This window comes from Micrasema longulum, unplaced genomic scaffold (genome assembly GCF_059751315.1).
Source record: "Micrasema longulum isolate JH-2025_06_02 unplaced genomic scaffold, ASM5975131v1 h1tg000473l, whole genome shotgun sequence".
Taxonomy (NCBI): Eukaryota; Metazoa; Arthropoda; class Insecta; order Trichoptera; family Brachycentridae; genus Micrasema; species Micrasema longulum.
Window position 1 is genome coordinate 45,180 of NW_028277671.1, and position 20,422 is coordinate 65,601.

At 32.1% G+C, this 20,422-nt stretch overlaps 1 protein-coding gene across 1 annotated transcript in view; it reads right to left on the reverse strand.

The window, feature by feature from the left end:
- Nucleotides 1-446: 446 nt before the first annotated feature.
- The window catches only part of Ptx1 (pituitary homeobox homolog Ptx1), a 104,555-nt gene continuing 84,579 nt past the window's right edge, over nt 447-20,422 (reverse strand). The window contains exon 5 of the mRNA XM_088226918.1: nt 447-1,143. Within this exon, the coding sequence (XP_088083044.1) occupies nt 565-1,143 (579 nt within the window). The 3' untranslated portion in view covers nt 447-564. The remainder of the gene's footprint in view (nt 1,144-20,422) is intronic.

A 20,422-nucleotide genomic window follows, 5' to 3' on the forward strand; every position in this document is an offset into this window, starting at 1 on the left:
TAAAAAACTATTCGGTTTTTGAACAAAGAAATTGTTGATTTCTCGTCTTAGTGGATCAGATATTATTGATTAATTTAACAAAACTGTACGCGATATATACTTAGTAGATGAGTACAAACTATAATCACTACGCATTCCGAGATCATTGCTTCAGACAAAGGTGGGTTTACTATGATTTAGCAAAAATAATATTGACGCTGCTGAAAAATATAGATACCCGGTGAATTGATTATGATTTTTGGGTTTATTGGATTGTCTTTAGTTTCCTAACTTGTTAAACGGTATCATCAGCGCTTGGCAAGAATAATCCTAAGCTGTCACTGGGCGATTTGAAGAGATATCGAACAAAGGGAAGTGGATCAATATTGTTTGTTCGTCTTCCCGAACTACGCTCTCGTCAGGCGCCGGGCGCGCGGCGGCACGGAACGGAAGGGGGGGGAAGTCACGGTCGACGGAGCGCGCTCAGGGGTCTCGGGGGTCGTGCAGCTCCGGCGGGTTGTGTCTGTCCACGGAGGACAGGGACAGGGGGCTCGCGGGCTCCGCGCGGCCCTCGGGGGCCCCGTCTCAGACGGCGCGGTCCGCCGCCACGCCCGCGTACTGGCACGCCGACAGCCCCGCCGACCCCGCGCGGGACACTGCCGGACTGCCGGACGAGTACACGAACCCGGAGCTGTGCTGCTTGGCCTTGAGCCGGAGGCTGGCGATGCTGGATGACATGGCCACGCAGGGCTCCGGCCCCCGGTGGTGGTACATGGAGTAGGGGTTGGGCGGCGCCGTGTACGGGCAGGGCGGCGCGCCCCCCCCGCCTCCGCTCATCCCCATGGACCCTGTCCCCATACCGGACACCGAGGACGCGGCGTTAAAACAGTTCACCGACCCCTGGTGATGGTTCCCCGGTACCACCGAGCCGAGAGGATTCACCGGCCAGGGGAATGATTTGGTTCCTAGAGGACTCGGAACCTTGGCTGCCCAGTTGTTGTACGGGTAAGAGGAGTATAACGAGTCCGTGTCCGGGAAGGTCTGCATGAGGCCGTTGAATTGAGAGCCGAAGCCGTTCTTGAAGTCGGCAGCGGCCGCTGCTGCAGCATTCATGGCGTTCCTTTCCCGTTTCCTCCATTTCGCGCGACGGTTCTTAAACCATACCTGGAACAAGCGGAAACGGTGATTAATTTACAGTCTATAAATAAAATCTGTGGATGAAAATCGTAGCGTAATTTCAAGTCAAGCCGTTTATAGTTATGATGAAAATAATGTAATGAACACGAATGAAAAACTACACATAGAAAATTGCGAGGAATTGATTTTATTGTTTCTCAATATTTTTTCTCGATAAAATCAATGTGGTATTAAAGTGACTTTTAGAAACTTTCACATCTTTAATTGACTTGTCAAAGTATTTGGATTATCTAGTGGTGATATCTAATTAAAGATCTTAGAACTGAGGCTTAATTTACCATTACTCATTCAAAAAAGAATAATTATTCGGTTTTGTCTGTTGCTCATCAACCCACTGACTTATACTTTTCCAGCTTAAGTTGTTATATTCGCGTAAACCGAAAGCTGTATATTTATTATATTTACGCTACCCATAATAAATTGATGCGCAGATGATAAACAGAGTGAAGCCGGCGGTGACGTTAATAGCGCTCCGCCGCGTCTGCATAATAATTGAATTCGTAGTGCGAAACAATCCCAATACCCCCCGCTAGAGCTGTCATTTTCCCATCGTATTATTGCAGCGATTCATCTGAGGCGTCCCCCGCCCTATTGCAGCCAACGACCCGTCTAATTGCGGCGCTGGAATGAAGATAAACGACCCCTGTGATTGGTCCCGACATTCTCATATACCTTGACTTCCCTCCAAATAACGCTACAACCCAACTCCCCTAGCGGACGACCTCTTCGCACTTATGATTTTCTGATACGATTTTTCACTCCTCCTCTGTGACTTGTATCGCGGAGGGCACGATGCGCTTTTTTCAATATATTATGTCCCATTAAAGGAATGATGAAATGATTATATCTTTGCTATTCTTTCGAAACATATTATTATACTTTAGATTATAATGTGTGATGTGATGCGCTTTAATCGTACAAATAAATATTGAGTGTTATTACGACGCGGTGAGATTCGATCTGGTACGGAATTCATGAATACGATTAGAGCTCCATATTTACACGGAATTACCATTATTATCCAATAAACGAACGGTCGTGTGATGCGGTGTAAGCTCGCAGTAGCAGTCGGATGAATTGGATTATTTGCGGCCAAAATATCATGCACCAGCTTTGCGGCAATACGATTATATATTATAATAACAATAATGATCCAATAAATAATGTACCCAAAATAAACACGATAAAGAGAAAACTGTTTTATCGTGGTTTTCAACGTAAACAATTTACATTATGGAAGATTTACAGTCTGCATTATTGTTGTAATTTATATTTAAATCATTAAATCTGTTTAAATATTCTCAAAAGATTTTATCACAATGCGTTGTATTTTATGATGTTAGAAAAAATACGAAAACCTTCGCAATTACATAATACCCGCATACAATATCCTTCATGTTATATGATTGTCTATTTTAAATCATAGGTTATTAATGATATTTTTTAAAATTTAAATCTTGGAGCAGGGCAGACATAAACATATTCTTGTGTGTGCTCTAATAATAAAATAGTATATTTATAATTTTTTCAACACATATTTAATATGCTTGCTTTGCAATATTTTCCAAATTTATTGCGATTGACCATCAGCGTTTTATCACTTTTATATGGCTACTTCTATTTGCGTGAAATTATTTACATGCGAGTTTCAAATCTGTACCATTCAAATGCAATGTATTTTTATTAATGTAACATTATATTGGAGACAGTTTAAAAACCAACATTAAAAAGCACATGAAGATTATATTGACCAGACGAAAGAAGACATGACAAGATCTTTCTTTATTTCCTTACAGGTTCTTAAAAATAAGATATCCAGCTAATGTTACATGTTACTAATAAATTAGTAATGTTTTTTTTAGTAAGTGCTAGTTAAGATGAAATTTTTTAAATTATTTTTTTTTAGTTGTTAATAAGAGCTCATATATTTAATTTTAATCATCAAACATTTAATTAATTTTCGATATATTTTATTACCAGTAAATAATGTTTATTATTTAATTTTCAGTCCTGTTAAATAATCATTTATTGCGCACCCCGTTTTATTGCTATAAACTAGTTAAAATATTTGTTTGAAATTATTTAAATAGTTTAATTATTTTGTGAACCAAACAGAGCTTTATTTAATAAAAATCCAATTATGTTTCACTAGAATGAAAATGGAATAAAAATAAAAGATCGGCCTCGTGGCGTAATGGTCAGTATGTTTTCCTACCATGCAAGAGGTTTCGGGTTCGATTCCCGACATGGTTGATATAAAATATTTATGTAAAAGGGTGTTTCTACACTTGAATATTTCATAGTTCCTGGACTGGCACCTAAAGCATAAGACTGACCATCTTATATTGATGTATCAAAAATGATCAAGATATATTACAATTGGTGCACCAACTCAGTGCCTTATGTACCATTAGTTGCGTAAAGGGAATGATGATGATGAGAATAGAAATAAAAACGTGGGAACTTATGAAAATAACACATAAAATTGGTTCCGTTAACATACTAGTTTTGTAATTCCTATAAAACTTTTAAACCGGGAACATTACACGGTGAAATTCGGAATTTGCGTCCCGCCACGTCCCGTCCGCGTTCGGCACGCGTCCATTTTCTGTTTGGGAGCGTGTAATTGGATTATCGAGATGACTCGTTCACACGTCACGAATTCTCTCAACGGTCATTCGTCTACTGATTTGTGCATTGTGTTACCGATAACACAACCATTGAAGTTCGTAAAAAAGTGATTTCAAAAATGCCTAATTTATTTTTCCGGCACAGTTAACTAATTTAGCTACTGCTCAGCCAAACTCTGCCAAATAAAAATAAAAAGCGGATTGCGCATTTCAAATATCTTTTTTCAAAAGTTAAAATAAATTCTAAACACTTTAAATTACTTTACGCGAAGTTATTATGAATAAACTTTGTTTTCTATGAAAAGAAATTCTGCACTAATTTTAAATAGATTTACGAGAAGTTATTATGAAAACGTTTTTTTTGTTGTTAAAAAATAGAATAATTCGTTTTCTGCGTTAATTTAATAAAACAAAGATGATTGCTTAAATCAGTATTTACTTCGTAACATTTTCTGAAGAGTTATCATAAAATAAAAAGTTTGTTATTTGTGTTCCACATTTATTATTAAATTAAAAGAACAAAACTATAGTTCCGGGAGAGCATTCTTTACAATATTTGTTTTGTTTCACTCTTCGATGAGAGGAGTGCTGTCCTAAATCTATAGTAGTGTTTTTTTTATGGAATAAACGTGTAACACTAATATCAACATTTTTATTTAATAATAATTATTTTAGCTTATCAAGAGTTTACTTATAAGTACCAAAAGAAAGTACGACGAATATAATAAGTGTTTAATTTAATATATATGTGTTATTGTAAAGTAATAACGAATTAAGAAATAAAATTATTGAAATTTCAATTAAAGAAGCAGGAGCACGGCTTAAAGTGACCCAACCATGGAAGACACATGCATGCGAACTTACCCGGACTCGCTAGAAAATCCGTGTTGTAATAAACAACTGTACTTTGAAATTCTAATAAATATGCTTTAGCGAGGGTTTATACATCTGCACGATACTGTCACGGGACCATAACTCGGTTATTATTGCTTTAGACAAAAATACACATAATTATTGCGATAACTATATTAGGAGTACTATAAAAATAACATTAATTGTGTTTGTAAAATTGTAATAACTTGTAGGTTGTAGGCATAATTACTTTTGTGATATAGTATATAACTTGATAAAATCGAATTCAGTTTTTTTAATTAAAAATACAATTTAAACTTTTTTGTAAATATTATGTTCACATTTAATTGATGAACAATTTATATACTTAACAAATTGTCTAAATTTGTTGTAACATTGAGGGAAAACATTTTTGAGAATGGAATATGGAAGTCCAAACATGTCATTGGCTAGTTTGAGTGGCCACTTTACGCACTGTGTAACATTTACTATTTTGCCTATGTTTAAACATCCACATTTCCACAACTCTTCTATCTGTTGACTTTTGTGAAGCAAAAGAGCTACAACCTTTATTATTGGGAGAGATTTATCCGGCTGAACCAATCAACCTACTAGGCAACGCCTGAAAACAATTTTCCAATTGTTATACTTCTTTTTTTACCAGTTAGTTGATTAAATAATATTTTGAGGATGTCCAAATGTTTGCAAACTGGCTGGATTTCGTCCCCAGGGAGTTAATTAAATCCAAATTTGCTGCAATTTGTATACATGGAGTTTATGACACATTATTTGAGACATAAGTACCAACTCCATGGGATTAAAAGTGCTATGTTGAGATGAGACAAGCAATTATTTGACACAGACACATGAGTATATCACAAAACATATAGTATCAGAAACACAAAAAAAAAAACATTAATATGGCACATCAACATGATAAACAGTAAACAGAATATTATATATTCCATTCTCAAAAATGTTTTCCCTTTGTTGCCAAAAATTTAGATCTGAATAACTCCCTAGGAAGGAAATCCAGCCAGTCTGCAAACATTTTTACATACTCAAAAAATTGTTTAACAAATCGCATTTATTACAATCGAACTTTGGCTGTGCAGAAGAATGCTTTAAACCTCATGGACCAGACTAAGAGAGGGAGTTACTGACCACTCGTCGCTTTAGTTCGTTTTTGCCGAAAATTCCATTTTTGACGAAACTCGGTTAAGTATACGGAAGTTTCGAAAAATCCTTTATTAAGAGAGTGTTCAATATTTTGGAAGAGCGAATAAAGCTCTCAAGAACAAAAATTATTTTCAAGAAAAGAGTTAAGGACTGGATTTTCCTTAGTGGGAGGGATTTGAGTAGGAAACTCATTGATGATTTTCCGAATATTTGAGTTTACGGTTTACCATATTGATGTGCCATATATATATGTATTTAAAAAAAAAATATTTTTGATGTTTCTGATCCTATATTTGTGGTGATATACTCATGTGTCTGTGTCAACTAATTGCTAGTCCCATCTCAACACAGGACTTTTAGTCCAATGGAGTTAGCACTTATGTCTTAAATAATGTACAATAAACTTATATATGTAAGTAAATGAATAAATAAATAAATTTATAAAATTCAAAGAAAAAAAATATTTTCTTTCAATTTTTAAGGGGTTTTTCAATAAATTTCGTCTTAAGTTGTGGTCATTATTTATGCCTTTTTTGTAATAAAAACTTTGAAGCTCTCTGAAAAGCGAACTGAAGCGACGCACTGTCAGGAGAAGAAAAGCCTCATATTTTTGGTCACATTCCACAATGAGAAGTATGCCCTTCACCGACTTATTATGGAAGGAATGGTAGAGCGGCCAGGTGGTGTATGGGATGGAAAAGGGCATCATAGCTCAGAAATCTCGGAAAAAGAAGAAGAATAATTTTTAAACCAATGTATTGTTTATTATTTGTGAACCATGATAAATAACTAAATATTTGTAAAGTGATTTTTAAAGAATCGTGTAAGATTCAGAATACAAAATAAAATAAAGACGCCAAATTCATCACATTAACAGAAGTAACTGTAAACAGTAAAACTTATATTTATGATAAGGTAGATGGTAATAATGTTTTATGCATATTAAAATGGGCCCGTTTGGCGGAAATAAAACGCCGCCGCCCGCGCCCCTGCAACGGGCCCTAAATGAGATATAAAACAACTTTATTCACGGTCCTAAGTTAGGAAATAACATTAGGGCAGTACACGCGTCCGGTGCGCCAAATGACAACTTTATTGCCTTATTATACTACGGGTGCGTAAATGTTATACCCCCATTAAATCCATATAAGATTAAGCCCGGAGGTTGTTTCACACAAATATAAACCGTGTTACGCTTATACTTAGGGATTATATTGATGTGCCGGTGAAACGGGATATAAATAACGCAGAGGAAAATCTTGTTTGATTTAGTTTTGATGCGGATCAGTCGGATTCGCCACGCGGAAAGTCGAGAGTTGAGAATGTTGAGTATAACAAGGCGTACATTCAATGACTAATGTCCGTGATGTAAAAAAAATGGAACGTATTATCAGCGCTATTATTTTGTAGGCCTCGTAGTGTAATAGTCATCGCGTTTTCCTACCTCGGTCTCGGGTTCAATTCCCGGCATGGTTGATTTGATTTTTTTAAATTTTTATTTATTTATGTATTTATTTATTATTTCACGTTTTAGATAAAACTTTATTTTTTAATATGAATACCTCACTGGGCACAACCCGTGTCGAGGCATTCATTTAAATGATTTAATATATTATACTTAAAGTGTCTAAAAAATATATATAAAATACATGTAAAATATTACATATTCACATTTAAATCCACACATATATAAACATATATAATAGTAAGAGAGAGAAAAAAAAATTAAAAAAGAAAGAAAAAGAAAACAACATTATATTATTAGTTCAGCTCACACATTTAATTACTGTGCAGACATTAGGTCAAGTAACAAGCTACTGTCGGCTCCCGGTGGCCCAACATCCGCACAAATGCCAAATGTTCGAGTATATGACATATATTCATACATACACTGTGTGGATACAAATTTTTATTTCAAAGGGTGTTTACACACTAAAATATTTCGTATTCCCTGGATTGGTACCTGAAGCGTTAGACTGATCACCTTAACTTTATGTAAAAAAAAAATTTATAAAGAAACGCTGCGATTGGGGTACCAATCCAGTGCCCTATGCAACATTAGTTCGTACCTGATAACTATCTTCGACAAAGACAGCATAGATTGTTTTATCTACCACGATGCAGAACCAATCTGCCAATGGTTATTCCGGTTGGTAGAGCAATCTTGCTTCTTAATCGCATCGCCTCGGATGTCGACATATTTCACGACAGTGGGCCTTCCCTTAGGAAAGCACTTTCTAACTTTTAATTTTTCCTTTTACATTTTGTTATATTATTTTAATACATAACTATCTACTGTTATTTTTGATCTATTATTGTTTTTATATGAATTATGTATTTTTTCTATAATGCTCTAAATATCTGAATAAATAAATGAAATGAAATTAGCTGCGGAAAGGGAATGACGTCAATTATTTTTTAATTTTTGTATTTATGAAATTACATAACGTTTCAAGTTCTCTCCCCTTTTTCTCAGTGAGTTCTGCTGATTGGTCAGTTGACTCACCACAAACCGGAAATCTATCACAACCTTCTTATCATTGGTTGATTTGAAAGAACTAGTGACGTCGTTCAAAGTAGTTCGTTTTTATTGAAATCATTTTTATTATTTTTTCATCCATTTTCTAGTCCCGGTGCAATTTAGTTCATTTGTTTTTACCGCGCGCCTGAATACGTTTTTTATATTTAATTTCTAGTAGGGCTGAACTTCCTCATTTAAATAATTATTTTCAAGGCGGCCTTAGTAAAAAAAGATCCTTTAGAGAAAAACAGTTATTTCTGTTTTGTCCGTTTTTGTCAAATCAAGTGATTTTTTAAATGTGATATTTTAAAGTGATTTGATACTCAAGTCATCAATCAAATTACTCAAATACACTCTGGTAATTTGCCATTATCATCATTTTCATTAAAATAGGGATGTTTAAATGCATTTTGAGGAAATAAATTTATGGAATTTTAAACTTTGTTGTATCAGATTTAGTAACAGTAAGTGAACAATTTTTCTAGCTGCTTATGCAGCTTTTAATAATCACTACAGTGGCATCTTTTCCTTCATGTTTATAAATTTAAACATAGGATTCTGAGAAATCCCTCTTCAATTCTTTTAAAGCTTGAAAAGTTACAACAGAGAAGGAGAAAATTTTAGAGAAGGAAATATGTCAGGCATTTACTGGGCTATGACCGGAATTATGCGTATATTTTTTAAAAGTACCATTAGGTTGAACATTTTTCAGCGCTTTTGGTAAAAACATCAATTGGGCGGGAATTAAAAAAAAAAAAATTAGCCGGTTCATTTGGTCACTTTACACTCTGTGTAACCTTTACTATTTTGACTATTTTCGAAAATCCATATTTCTTCAATTCTTCCATGTGTCGATTTTAAAGAAGTCAAAGTGCTGAAACCTATATAGTTGTTAAGATATTTATATAATTAATTTATTTTACACACTCTAGGCTATGCCTAAAAATAATTTTCCAACTCTTTTACCTCTTTTTGAAACAGTTAGTTTAACTAAAATATTTTACGTCTGTCTAAATGTTTATAGGCAAATGGCTAGATTTTATCCCATAGAGAACATTTTAAAGAAGAAAATATAAAAGTCTGTGCATTTACAGGTCTTATGACCTGTCATTACCTCTTTCATCGGGCTTTTGTGTTTATGCTTTATACTCACACATAAAACATACATTTACGTTCTTCAAGTGTTTTATTGCTATTTTATTGACACTTTATAGACTTTTTTCAGCTTCTCCTAAAACTTATATTTCATTATTTATTTATTATTATTTTCTAAATTGAAACACTTAATAGGAAACACATATTTTTAAAAGTAAATAGGAGCAAAAATTTCAAATATTAATTCCATTTATAGTTGCCAAAATGGCTTTTATCTGTTATTTGCGTCTTAGACACTGCCCATAATAATTTCCTTTGATTGTAATCATCATACATTAATTGAAAGGGTACAAAGAACTAATGAATTTTCTCGTTGGTCATTAAAAAAAACTACCAATATTTATATGTAAAGATTAAAGACGAATAAAAAGTAGAAAGATCAATATAATATCGTAATATATATTTATGTTTAATGACACATTTCTGCACGGGTAGTTGCTATTTAAATAAGCACAGAGCAAACATATAAAACTAGACTAATAATAATTAACACAAATTAATAATCCGGAAAAGGAAGTCGTTATCATTGCTGAATATTAAACCTTGTAGGAAACATTAAATAATCGTTTTGATGTCCTACAAAAATATTTACAACGATTTTCCTAGAAAATTTAGCAGACTTAAATATTGCACCTACGTGTATCATTGGAAGTTTATTTAAATACTGTAAAATTACTGGTATTTATTATTAACATTGTCGTACACAAGACTTCGATGGTTTGATGTTTGCAATATTTGAATTTGACCTAAAAGGCAAATGATTTTAATAAACACTAAGTAAAACTTTCATTATCATTTATTTATTAAGTCGGCGTATATTTTGTAGAACTCCATTATGAGGAAGTTCAGTGATATGGAAAATTGGATATAGAAAATGTCATCTTACAAACGGTAATTATGCGAAGTTTCTCGAAAATGTAAGAAAAAATGAATAAAACCGATTTTAATAAAAATGCAAACTACCTTAAACTGTGTAACAAGTTCTTCCGAATTAACCAATGATAGAGTGTTGCGATAGATGTTCGGTTTCTTGTTTCCGGTTTCCGGTTTCCGGGAAGCCAACTCACCGACGAGAACTTGTTAGGGCACAGGCGGAGTATTTTAAATTACAAAACTTTAAAAAATCATTGCGCAGATAATACGCTACATTAAAAAAAACAATTAAAATCAGTACTAATAATAATTAAAAAAATAAATTTAAAAAAATATGTATATCCTATGTATATGAAATTTAAAAAGACAAAATATTATGTCATAAAACAAACAATTCACAGGATATTAAAAAACATACATTGTATCCTCCTGCTCGCCGTATCCTAAATAATAAAAAGCATATTATGCATTGCACCTTTCTTTATGTCAGGGTCCAACATTCTATAGAAAACTTGGGGCCCAATATCGTGATATGTTTCTGAAAAAAGCCAGTTCTACTTTATTTTGTTATTTGATTAAGTAAAAACATTTATGTACCCTTAACTTTATACAAACAAACGAAGAAAGGGGTGGTGGTTAAAAGTTTGGACTATTGTCTGGTTATTAAAAACCTCCCGCTGTGATGTGTGAAGGGCAAAAGTCCCCTTAATGTGTATCGTATATGTATCTATAGTTTGGAGTCTGCAATGAATTATATTGAACCGGACCACAAATACTTTATCATCAAATAAAAGAGTTTAATTGTATTAAGGATGATATGAGGATTAAACAAAAGTATAGTATTTAGTTTTTAATTAAAGGATTCAGATGGATAATTCAAGGAAATTTTGTTATTAATTTAATTTGATCGTCAAATATGGATCGTAAAAAACTGTAGAAATCGGATAAAAATCCTAAAACACTTAGTACAGTATCTTTTATACAAGATCATTGGGAATGTAAGAAATCTAACTTATCGCGCATTTAAAAACATATTTAACCATCATTATTTGCCTATCCGCACCTAGTGGTGCATAGAGCACTGCATTGGTAATCAAATTGCAGCGTTCTGGATCATGTTTATTGCATGGAAGGTAAGGTAATCAGTCTTACTTCAAGTGCTATTTCAGGAACAGTACATTATTGCAGTGTGAAATCACCTCTCAAATAAATGCTAGACTTTAAAGCTGCCAGGAATCGAGCCCAGGACCTGAAGCACGGCCAGCCAGGTGACTTGTTCCCATTCGATTCCCTTTTATGAGATTTATTTCTCGTCCACGGTTGTTGTTCTATTTCACAAATGTGTTCTTCATCTGTCTGGACCCAGACTTACTTATTTACTTTGAATTTAATATAAAATATAATGAGTTACATAGTTATCTTTCTTTTACTTATAAAGATTTATCAAAATTCTTTAGTATTTCTTACTCAGTAAATTACTGAAATTTTTAAAGAAAAATATTCTATTGTTTTCTGGTCAGGTTGAAATCTAGATTTTTATTTTTAAAATTTAAGTTATCAGTTTATTCAGCTTTAAATATAATTTAATATAAAACGCTTCTCAAGTTCTAAAACTGAAGCATCATGAGCTAACCACTAGCTCTGATTTGTAAGTTATTTTTGTCTCTTATATGGATCATTATTACTGTAAATCAGTCAAATTTATCTATCAGTGGCTAGCCGTGATTTATTTTATAGGTAATCTACAAAAAAAATATAATTAACTTGTACCAACATAAAAGTACATAATATGTCAAATTTTTTGTGGATCTGTGAAAATCAACTCAAACAAAATTATTAACCACGCGATATACGTAGCTTTATTCTACACTATTTTTATACAATACTTGTACAAAAGTTTATTAATAAATACCATTCAGCAGTAACTGTCAAAACTGAGCACTGGCCGATTCTTTTTAAAATAAATAATGCCAAAAACAGCCACTGCGAACGCCATATGTCCTATATGATACAAAATATGTCAACGATATCCGATCAAAGAAAAATAGTATTCGAAATACTAGTTTCCAAATAGAGAATGTTCAAATAATATTTGTAGTTTTCAAGCTTGTTTTAGTACTAAAAAACCTGATTTGGGTTAAAGATGTAAAATATGGTGTATATTTTTTTATGAAGGAATAAACTGAGGTAATCGGCTAGTTTCATCGTTCTCTGAGAACGGGCTGGGCGCTGAGCGCACTTCATAGTTATTTTTTTTAGGAAGATATAAACGGTGGTTGTGTTTATAATAAACAACAATTGTTTTATTTATTTTCGCATAAACATATTTATTATAAAACATTATTATTGAAAGTCAAATATAATGGTAAGATGTGCGTAATCGCTTATTTTGACGGTTCGTCCCTGCTGTCCAAATACATTTACTATTGCACCAAAAAACGCTCAAATAAAACTAGTTTTAGATACGCCGTGTTGCGTTATGCAAGGTGTGTTAATTTCATAATAATCGTCGGGCATTGTAAGTTGATTATAACGAGAGCTATAAATGTCGCTTCAAGCACGTAAATTGTGGTTATCAAGTGGGAACATATGTAAAATGTAGATTAACACGACGAAGCAAGAGTTATCACTAAATAAACAGATATTATTATTACACCTTAAGTACCAACATAAAGCGTACACGATATTTTAGTGTGTGGTTATATCAGGCTCGTTTTGTTTATACAATCTATCATTTAGTTTATCTTCAAAGAATATGAAACGTCGCGCGGCGTTTGCAACCTTACTTCGGTAAAAAATAGTCAATCTAATATACTAACCTAGAAACAAAAAAACAAGCGATAACATAAACAATCACGTTTGCAAAGTATTGTTACTAATTTTTTTTTGAAGTCATTACGTTCTTATGATTTATCCAAATATTTCAATTTTTGGGGCCATTTCTAACGAGTTTTAAATAATTCACTATTTGAAAATAGGAATTAAGTTATGGTAAAGTCGGGTTTAAGCCTTTGACCTTTAATCTGTGAATCCACAACACTAGGCACGGGACCTCAACCCGGTTATCACAATTTCTTATGGAACTACAAAATAACCATTATTTATTATTTAACCCGCCCGTTCCTGTGATCTTACCGCCACGGCGCGCGGCGTTGCAAATTGCACTTAATTAATTAATTTCTCAGCAACTACTAATTATATAATCACGATTTTTTGCAATCTTTAAGTATACCATAACATCCAAAAACAAATATCACATTTTTAGGCATATTGGATCATTTTAAATGACGTATTTGTCTATCATGATTTTCGAAAATGACGAAATATCGAGTCCCCCGAGAAAAATATATAAAACACTCATTTGAGAGAAAGAGATGTAATTGAATTAGATCACCAAGCAAGACACGCACGTTATTTAAATAAGATGAAAAGAGACAGTGTCAGGTGATCATTTCCTAACCTCAGGTTACCTAAGGTACTTAAGGGAGTTTTTTCACACAGTATGTTAAAAGTTAAGGAACACGTATGTCTATGTGAACATTCGAGCTTTATTTAATTTTTTTTGATCATCAATCCATTCCGGATCCATTCTACAGTTATTGTGTCCTCTTTTCAGATCTAAGCTTTAAGCTTTAATTAACGGATGTTTTTTTAAATTTATTTTTTATAAAATATTCTCATATGAATTAAAACTTATTTCTTTTAATGCTCCTATTACCATCAGTGCACCTCAATCTATATAATGAATTTGTCTCTGAAATATTTATGAAGTTTACATCTGTGCAATTGATGATCAAAATAACTGTAGTACAAATGGTATACGTACAAACGGTAATGCATGATATTGAAAATTAAAAACAACATTTTTTTTTCCTTTATTAGGATTAGTATTATGTGTTATTCAATTAAATTTTATGCTTGAATTATAAAAAAATATTTGAAACTGTAGATTTCGCAAAAAAATAAAGTAAAATATTTATTTTTAGCAGGATGAAAAAACGTTCGCAGGTTTTCTTAACATTTTTGACATTTCTTAATTTGATAAGTTACCAACGGAATTTTTCCACTCCGCATTCATATATAAGTGTAGGTATCCGCAAAGGAAAATGAAACAAGCTAGATTTCTGTGCGATGAATCTATCACGAGTCGTGATATCTTTATGATCATTAAATACAATAAAGTCTAATTGCGCTGAAATATAAACAAGGGAATAGTGTGAACACTGACAAAGCAGAGAGCAGGAGAACAGTTATCATAACGACATACGATTCCTTGTGTCCACAATCTGTTGATTAGTCTTTTTATCAGTTTTATTGCTTTGAATTGTCATAAACGTTATTTCAACGAGAATTGTAGACAAAATTAACCACAGATGTATCATTTGCTTTCTGGTTTTTTGAATAGAAACAAAAAATTGATTAGTCTCTTTAATTGCATAGTTTGTTTTCACATGCAATGAGTTGATTGTTCAATCTTATTAACATGTTCTGAACCTGTTTTTCTCTGTATTATAAGAACATATTTTAAAGTATGCACAAGTCTACCAGGTTTTTTGTAAATAATTGTCTGCATAAAAAAAATCTAACAGCGTGCAAAGACCAGTGCTTAAATGTCAAGTCATATTATAATATTTTGAACTATATATTTTTCTTACGAGAAAACAGCGTGATTGTTACCTCTTAAATATGATTAAAAAATAATGGAATACGTTTTTTTTTTAGTAAATATTTTTTTTCTTTAATGTAATTAGATCATTTATGCAGATAAATTATTGTCTTTCAATAGTATGGCCACATTCTTTTTTGTCACTTGTGAGATGTTTTCTTTTAGACTTTGCGTTGGGTAGTACTGAGCACAAAGTACTGAATACTGAGTTTCTACAGATTAATTACTGATAAATTAGGAAAAGTCCAAAATAGCGGACATACCTACTAATATAGATATACATATTTCGACATAGCAAATAGTATGCTTCACCTTAGAAGTGGATAATAATCCGAATGTAATGTCGACAATCATCAAATGAAAGTTACTCTAAGTTATCTGAAAAATCAAAACCTTTTAGTGCAATTAAAATGTATTTTTTTAATAAAAATACGTTGTTAAACACGAGTCGAGAGTGGTAAGTGTTTAAAAATTTAAGATTTACGTCTAAAATTATTGTCATACATAAAAAATATCACAATTCGAAAAGACGTTTTTCAAAAATATAATCTATGCGTGTCACTTCCAGGATAGGAAATCTAGTTGGCACCTACAAAAAAATGAACATTTTTTTTTTTAATAATTTAAAACAAATTATCTCACGTTGGCAAAAAAGTAAACTTTAACACTGAAAATAACATCAGCGGTGAAATTGGATGCGAAATAAATCTCCAACTGGCGGCTGTGAAAGTTGAGTTGGAAACTTTTTCATGGAAATATAAAACAGCAGTCAACACAGGCTGCTGAAACAAGGGCTCACCAAATCAATCATCGACGCTGCAAAAATGTTTGCAGGAATTATCGCTAGTTTTTTGTTCAATATTGAACCAGCGCCAGTGTGTAAAAAATGCAGCTAGCAGTTAAACCAACAGATATATGGGATAGAGTATATATTATGTATACATAGGTAGATAATGGCTGGATATACAGTCAGCGGGTACTTTTCCCAGACCCCCTTTCAGCGCTTCGTTTCGCGGACAGATTTGGTCGTAAAGTATCGATATTTATTTTTTGATCGTGTTATTTCAGCGTTCAGGATAAAATATATGAGGGTAGATTAAATGTGCAAAAAATATACTGTTTGATACCGCTACCGTACGAAACATAATTGTTTGTTTTATTTTATTTTATTTTATATTTTATTTATTTTGGTCCACAAAAAATCAACAATACATATGACATTGGTATAATAATCACAAATTGTTATTTTAGATATTGTTCATCAATTATATGTTATAAGATAGGCTGGAGGTTGGGCTTATCCAGATACCTATATACGTTTAACGAGTTAGAAACTACCTTGAATATATCTTCTCTTCAAGACCGTCGAAATAAATCCGACCTTATAGTCCTATTTAAAATTCTCAACTCACTCTTTGATGCGCCTCAACTACTGAGCTCAGTAAAATTAAATATCCCAACTAGAAACCTCAAACAAAACTTACTCTTTCATACCGATAACCATAGAACTAACTATGGTTTTCATTCCCCTATGCCCAGAATTTTTAGGTCTGCCAACAAACATACCAGTCTTGATTTCTTTGATAACAAGTTGTCTTCTTTCAAACGATCACTGAATCAAATTCAATTATAAACACCTCTCTCCCGCTTCCACTCCAACTAAGTCTACTATAAACCATTGAGTCTTTCTAATTTTTTTATAATAACTTTCTACGTATAAATGTGTCCATAAAAATGGTCATTGGGCGTATATATAAATAAATACGTGAGCACAGCGTGCACAAATAAAGAGAAAAAGTTTTTAATAGATATTTTTTTAATTGCCTAGCTCAATTGAAATCTATTGTGTTAAACAAGTTGTTAAAATAAATTATTACTAACGGGTTATTACAAATTATTTTACCTAACTAAAATAATTTTTAACATATTACAACAGAGATGAAGAACATTTAAGAGAAGGTGATATAGAAGTCTAGGCATCTACAGGGCTTATGACCTCACAGTAGTAGCCGCTCGACTGTGGAATAATCTACCCACTAATGTTATTTACATTTACATTTACAAGTTATTTACATTTAAGTCAAGATTGAAATGTCATTATCTAAATATTTAAATTTTTCCTTTATCATTGTTCTTTCCTTCCCATCCCCTCTCCTCTCTTCATAGTATAGTAAAAAAAATTTTATGTACTTTTATTTTTTTAATCTTTGTTTTTAATTTTTGTATAAAATTGTAAGATTCAATATGTCCATGCATTTGTAATTTTCACAAACTGAACGGTTTAGGTAGGTAGAGTAAGTTTAGGTTCCAGAGTGGAAATTAAGTAAGTAAAAACTTAACATACTACAACAGAGATGAAGAACATTTAAGAGAAGGTAAAATAGAAGTCTAGGCGTCTACAGGGCTTATGACCTGTCAACGGCTGGTTTTAGTGGCCACTTTACACACTGTGTAACATTCACCATTCTGCCCATATTTGAACATCTATATTCCTTCAAATCTTTCATTTGTTGACGTTTGTGAAGTTAAAGACCTGAAACCTTTATTTATGCGGGTGAGATTCATCTAATTGAATTATTTCACCCACATACTAGGCAACGCCTGAAAATGTTATTTTTCCAATTGCTATACTTCTTCATGGACCAGGTGGATTTATCAACATGGTGCTAACTAAAATAAGTGACTATTTGATTTTATAAATTGCGTTACAGATTTTCTATAACTAGAATTAAATGTATCGTTAAAGAAATCAATATCAGCATTACTTTCTACATTATCATACAATCTTAACATATGTGATAATGCATTGAAGTGCGCCATATTATTATTGATAGTTGGAAGAAAAAATTATGTGTACGATCTTAATCGCCGACTGAGGACATTCAGGGGTACATTCGCTAAACAAAATGTAGAATCAATATTACAATTAATCATTTTAAAAAGATACGTCAAGTCTAAAATCTGTCTCCTAAATTCCAATTTTTCTACACCATTATGTACTTTTTATTTAATATTTTTACTTTTTTAGAATTCAATTATTTTTACCCTCTCCTCCTGCATTCATAATAAATTACTGTGACATCTGTTATTGGTCTTACTTTTTTAAATTGTTCTTTTGTACCTTGTTTTATATAAAGACTGTATGATTTTCTTTATAAATAAATAAATTAATAATGTTCTAGGTGCTGATCATAAGACTGAAGGGTACTGCCCAGGTTACATTGCAATGTTAAGATACGAAGATTTTTTTTTTGCACAGATTAAATTAGATTAATGTGAGTTATGTAATGTGGTGACCAGACTACAGATCCAAATTCCAAATACTACGAACTGATAAATTGTTTAAACAAATTATCGATGATGCAGATTTAAATGATTTACATATTCTGAATATTAATCCTAACATCTTTAGGGCTTTTTCTTTTATATTATTAAAATGAGTGGAAAATGTGAAACGTGAGTCAAGAGTATTTCCTAGATTTCGAATCATGTTAACTGCATGAATGCTCATATTGTTAATACTGTAAATGATATCTTTTCTTGTGCTTTTCTTTGTAAATGTCATCTTGTAACATTTAGGTTCATATCATTCAGATTACACCAAGAACTTAAAGTATCGAGATCTTTTTGGTGCATTTGTTGGTCAGCTGATCTTTCAATTCTACGGAATAATTCTTCAAATCGTCAGCGTACGGCAGAAAATCACATTTTAAGAGAGAACCAAGATCATTTGATTTATTTTATTGACGGAAAATATTGTTGAACTATTTTGCATCTATACGCTTTGGATTTTAAAAAAATATATTAATTTTTAATCCACACTTTGTAAAAACTCACCCAAATCTTCAAAGTAATGTATGATAATGTTTGTAACTAAATAAAATGAAAAAAGAACTACAAAACTATTTACTATATTTCGCACTTAGAGACAAGGATATCATTTTGTTGTGTAATTTTCGAACAAAATATTTTTCAAAAGCGAATAAAAGGTTTTCACAACCGTGATGAAAATTTTAAATATAAATATTATTGAATTAGATGGCCATGCCGCTTTTTATCTTCTCGTGCCGACCCAAGTTTCATTCTTGATGTATTTCTTGACTAAATAAACATATATTTCGTATAATATCGCACAAAATATTATTTATAGGTAAAAATTATTTGTAATGCATTACTTGAAACGCTTTTTATTTTATAGTTACGCATCGTGCTGAAAATTCGACGCATTATTTTTATTAAATTTTCAGAAATAGTGCACATTCGTTAGTTTAATGAAAATGTTCGGCCTTACGGAAAAAAGGACATAAATATATATATTCTTACGTGCGGTAAAAATTAGAGCATTTGAGAGAATAGTTTTTTGAGAATGTATAAATAAAATAATAAAAATAATTTAAATAAAAACGAACTACTTTGAACGACGTCACTAGTTCTTCCAAAGCACCAATGCTAAGAGAGTTATGATAGATTTCCTGTTTATGGTGAGTCAACTGACCAACCAGCAGGACTCACTGAGAAGAAGGGAAAGAGAACTTGTGACGTCACACGCGGAGTAACTTAAAAAATACAACACTTTATAAAATCATAGCTCTGATACCACGATTCGTAATTTATTTTTTGGCTTTGTTTTATAGTTCATGAACAAACAAAAATATTTTCCAAATTTCTGAACTTCCTCATTATGAATACGAATGTTAGAACAGAAACTATTGATACCCTACCGATACCACACCATACAGAAACAACTTGCATCAATTTAGTACGGGTTTACCTACCTGTAGATGCAACAAAAAACGAATATTAGGAAATATATTACTCTACTATTAGGGATTATACAAAAATATTTTTTCAATATACACATTGTATTAATATTATTTTTGCTATGTAATATTGAAATATCACTTCTTTTTACATATTTAAACTAATTAAGGTCTATGAAATCCGGTCCAGAAAAACAAAATTGACAATTATTAGTGGCATAAAAAATATTTTTAAAATTGTTATTTTGAATTCGCGCAAAAATTGTCTTTCCATTGACCACGCCCCTAATACGCCACGATTTACGTTTATTTGTTCCTGATCATTCATATTTTTTAGAACATTGTCACAAATCTTGACGTCCCAGCTATGAAAGCCAAACATGCCGCGTTTTTCTAGAGATGTATTTAAAAAAAATTCTTTCTTAAATTTATGTGTGAAAACATTTCTCCACAATATCCAGATTGATTTCAAAAATACAAATAATTATTCTAAATCCATTTCATATACTTTTATCTATATTCGTAATATGTAATTTAAAAATTCTGTGATGTTTTCTTAAAATGCCTAAAAAAGATTATTATTATATTATAATAATTATTATGATTATTA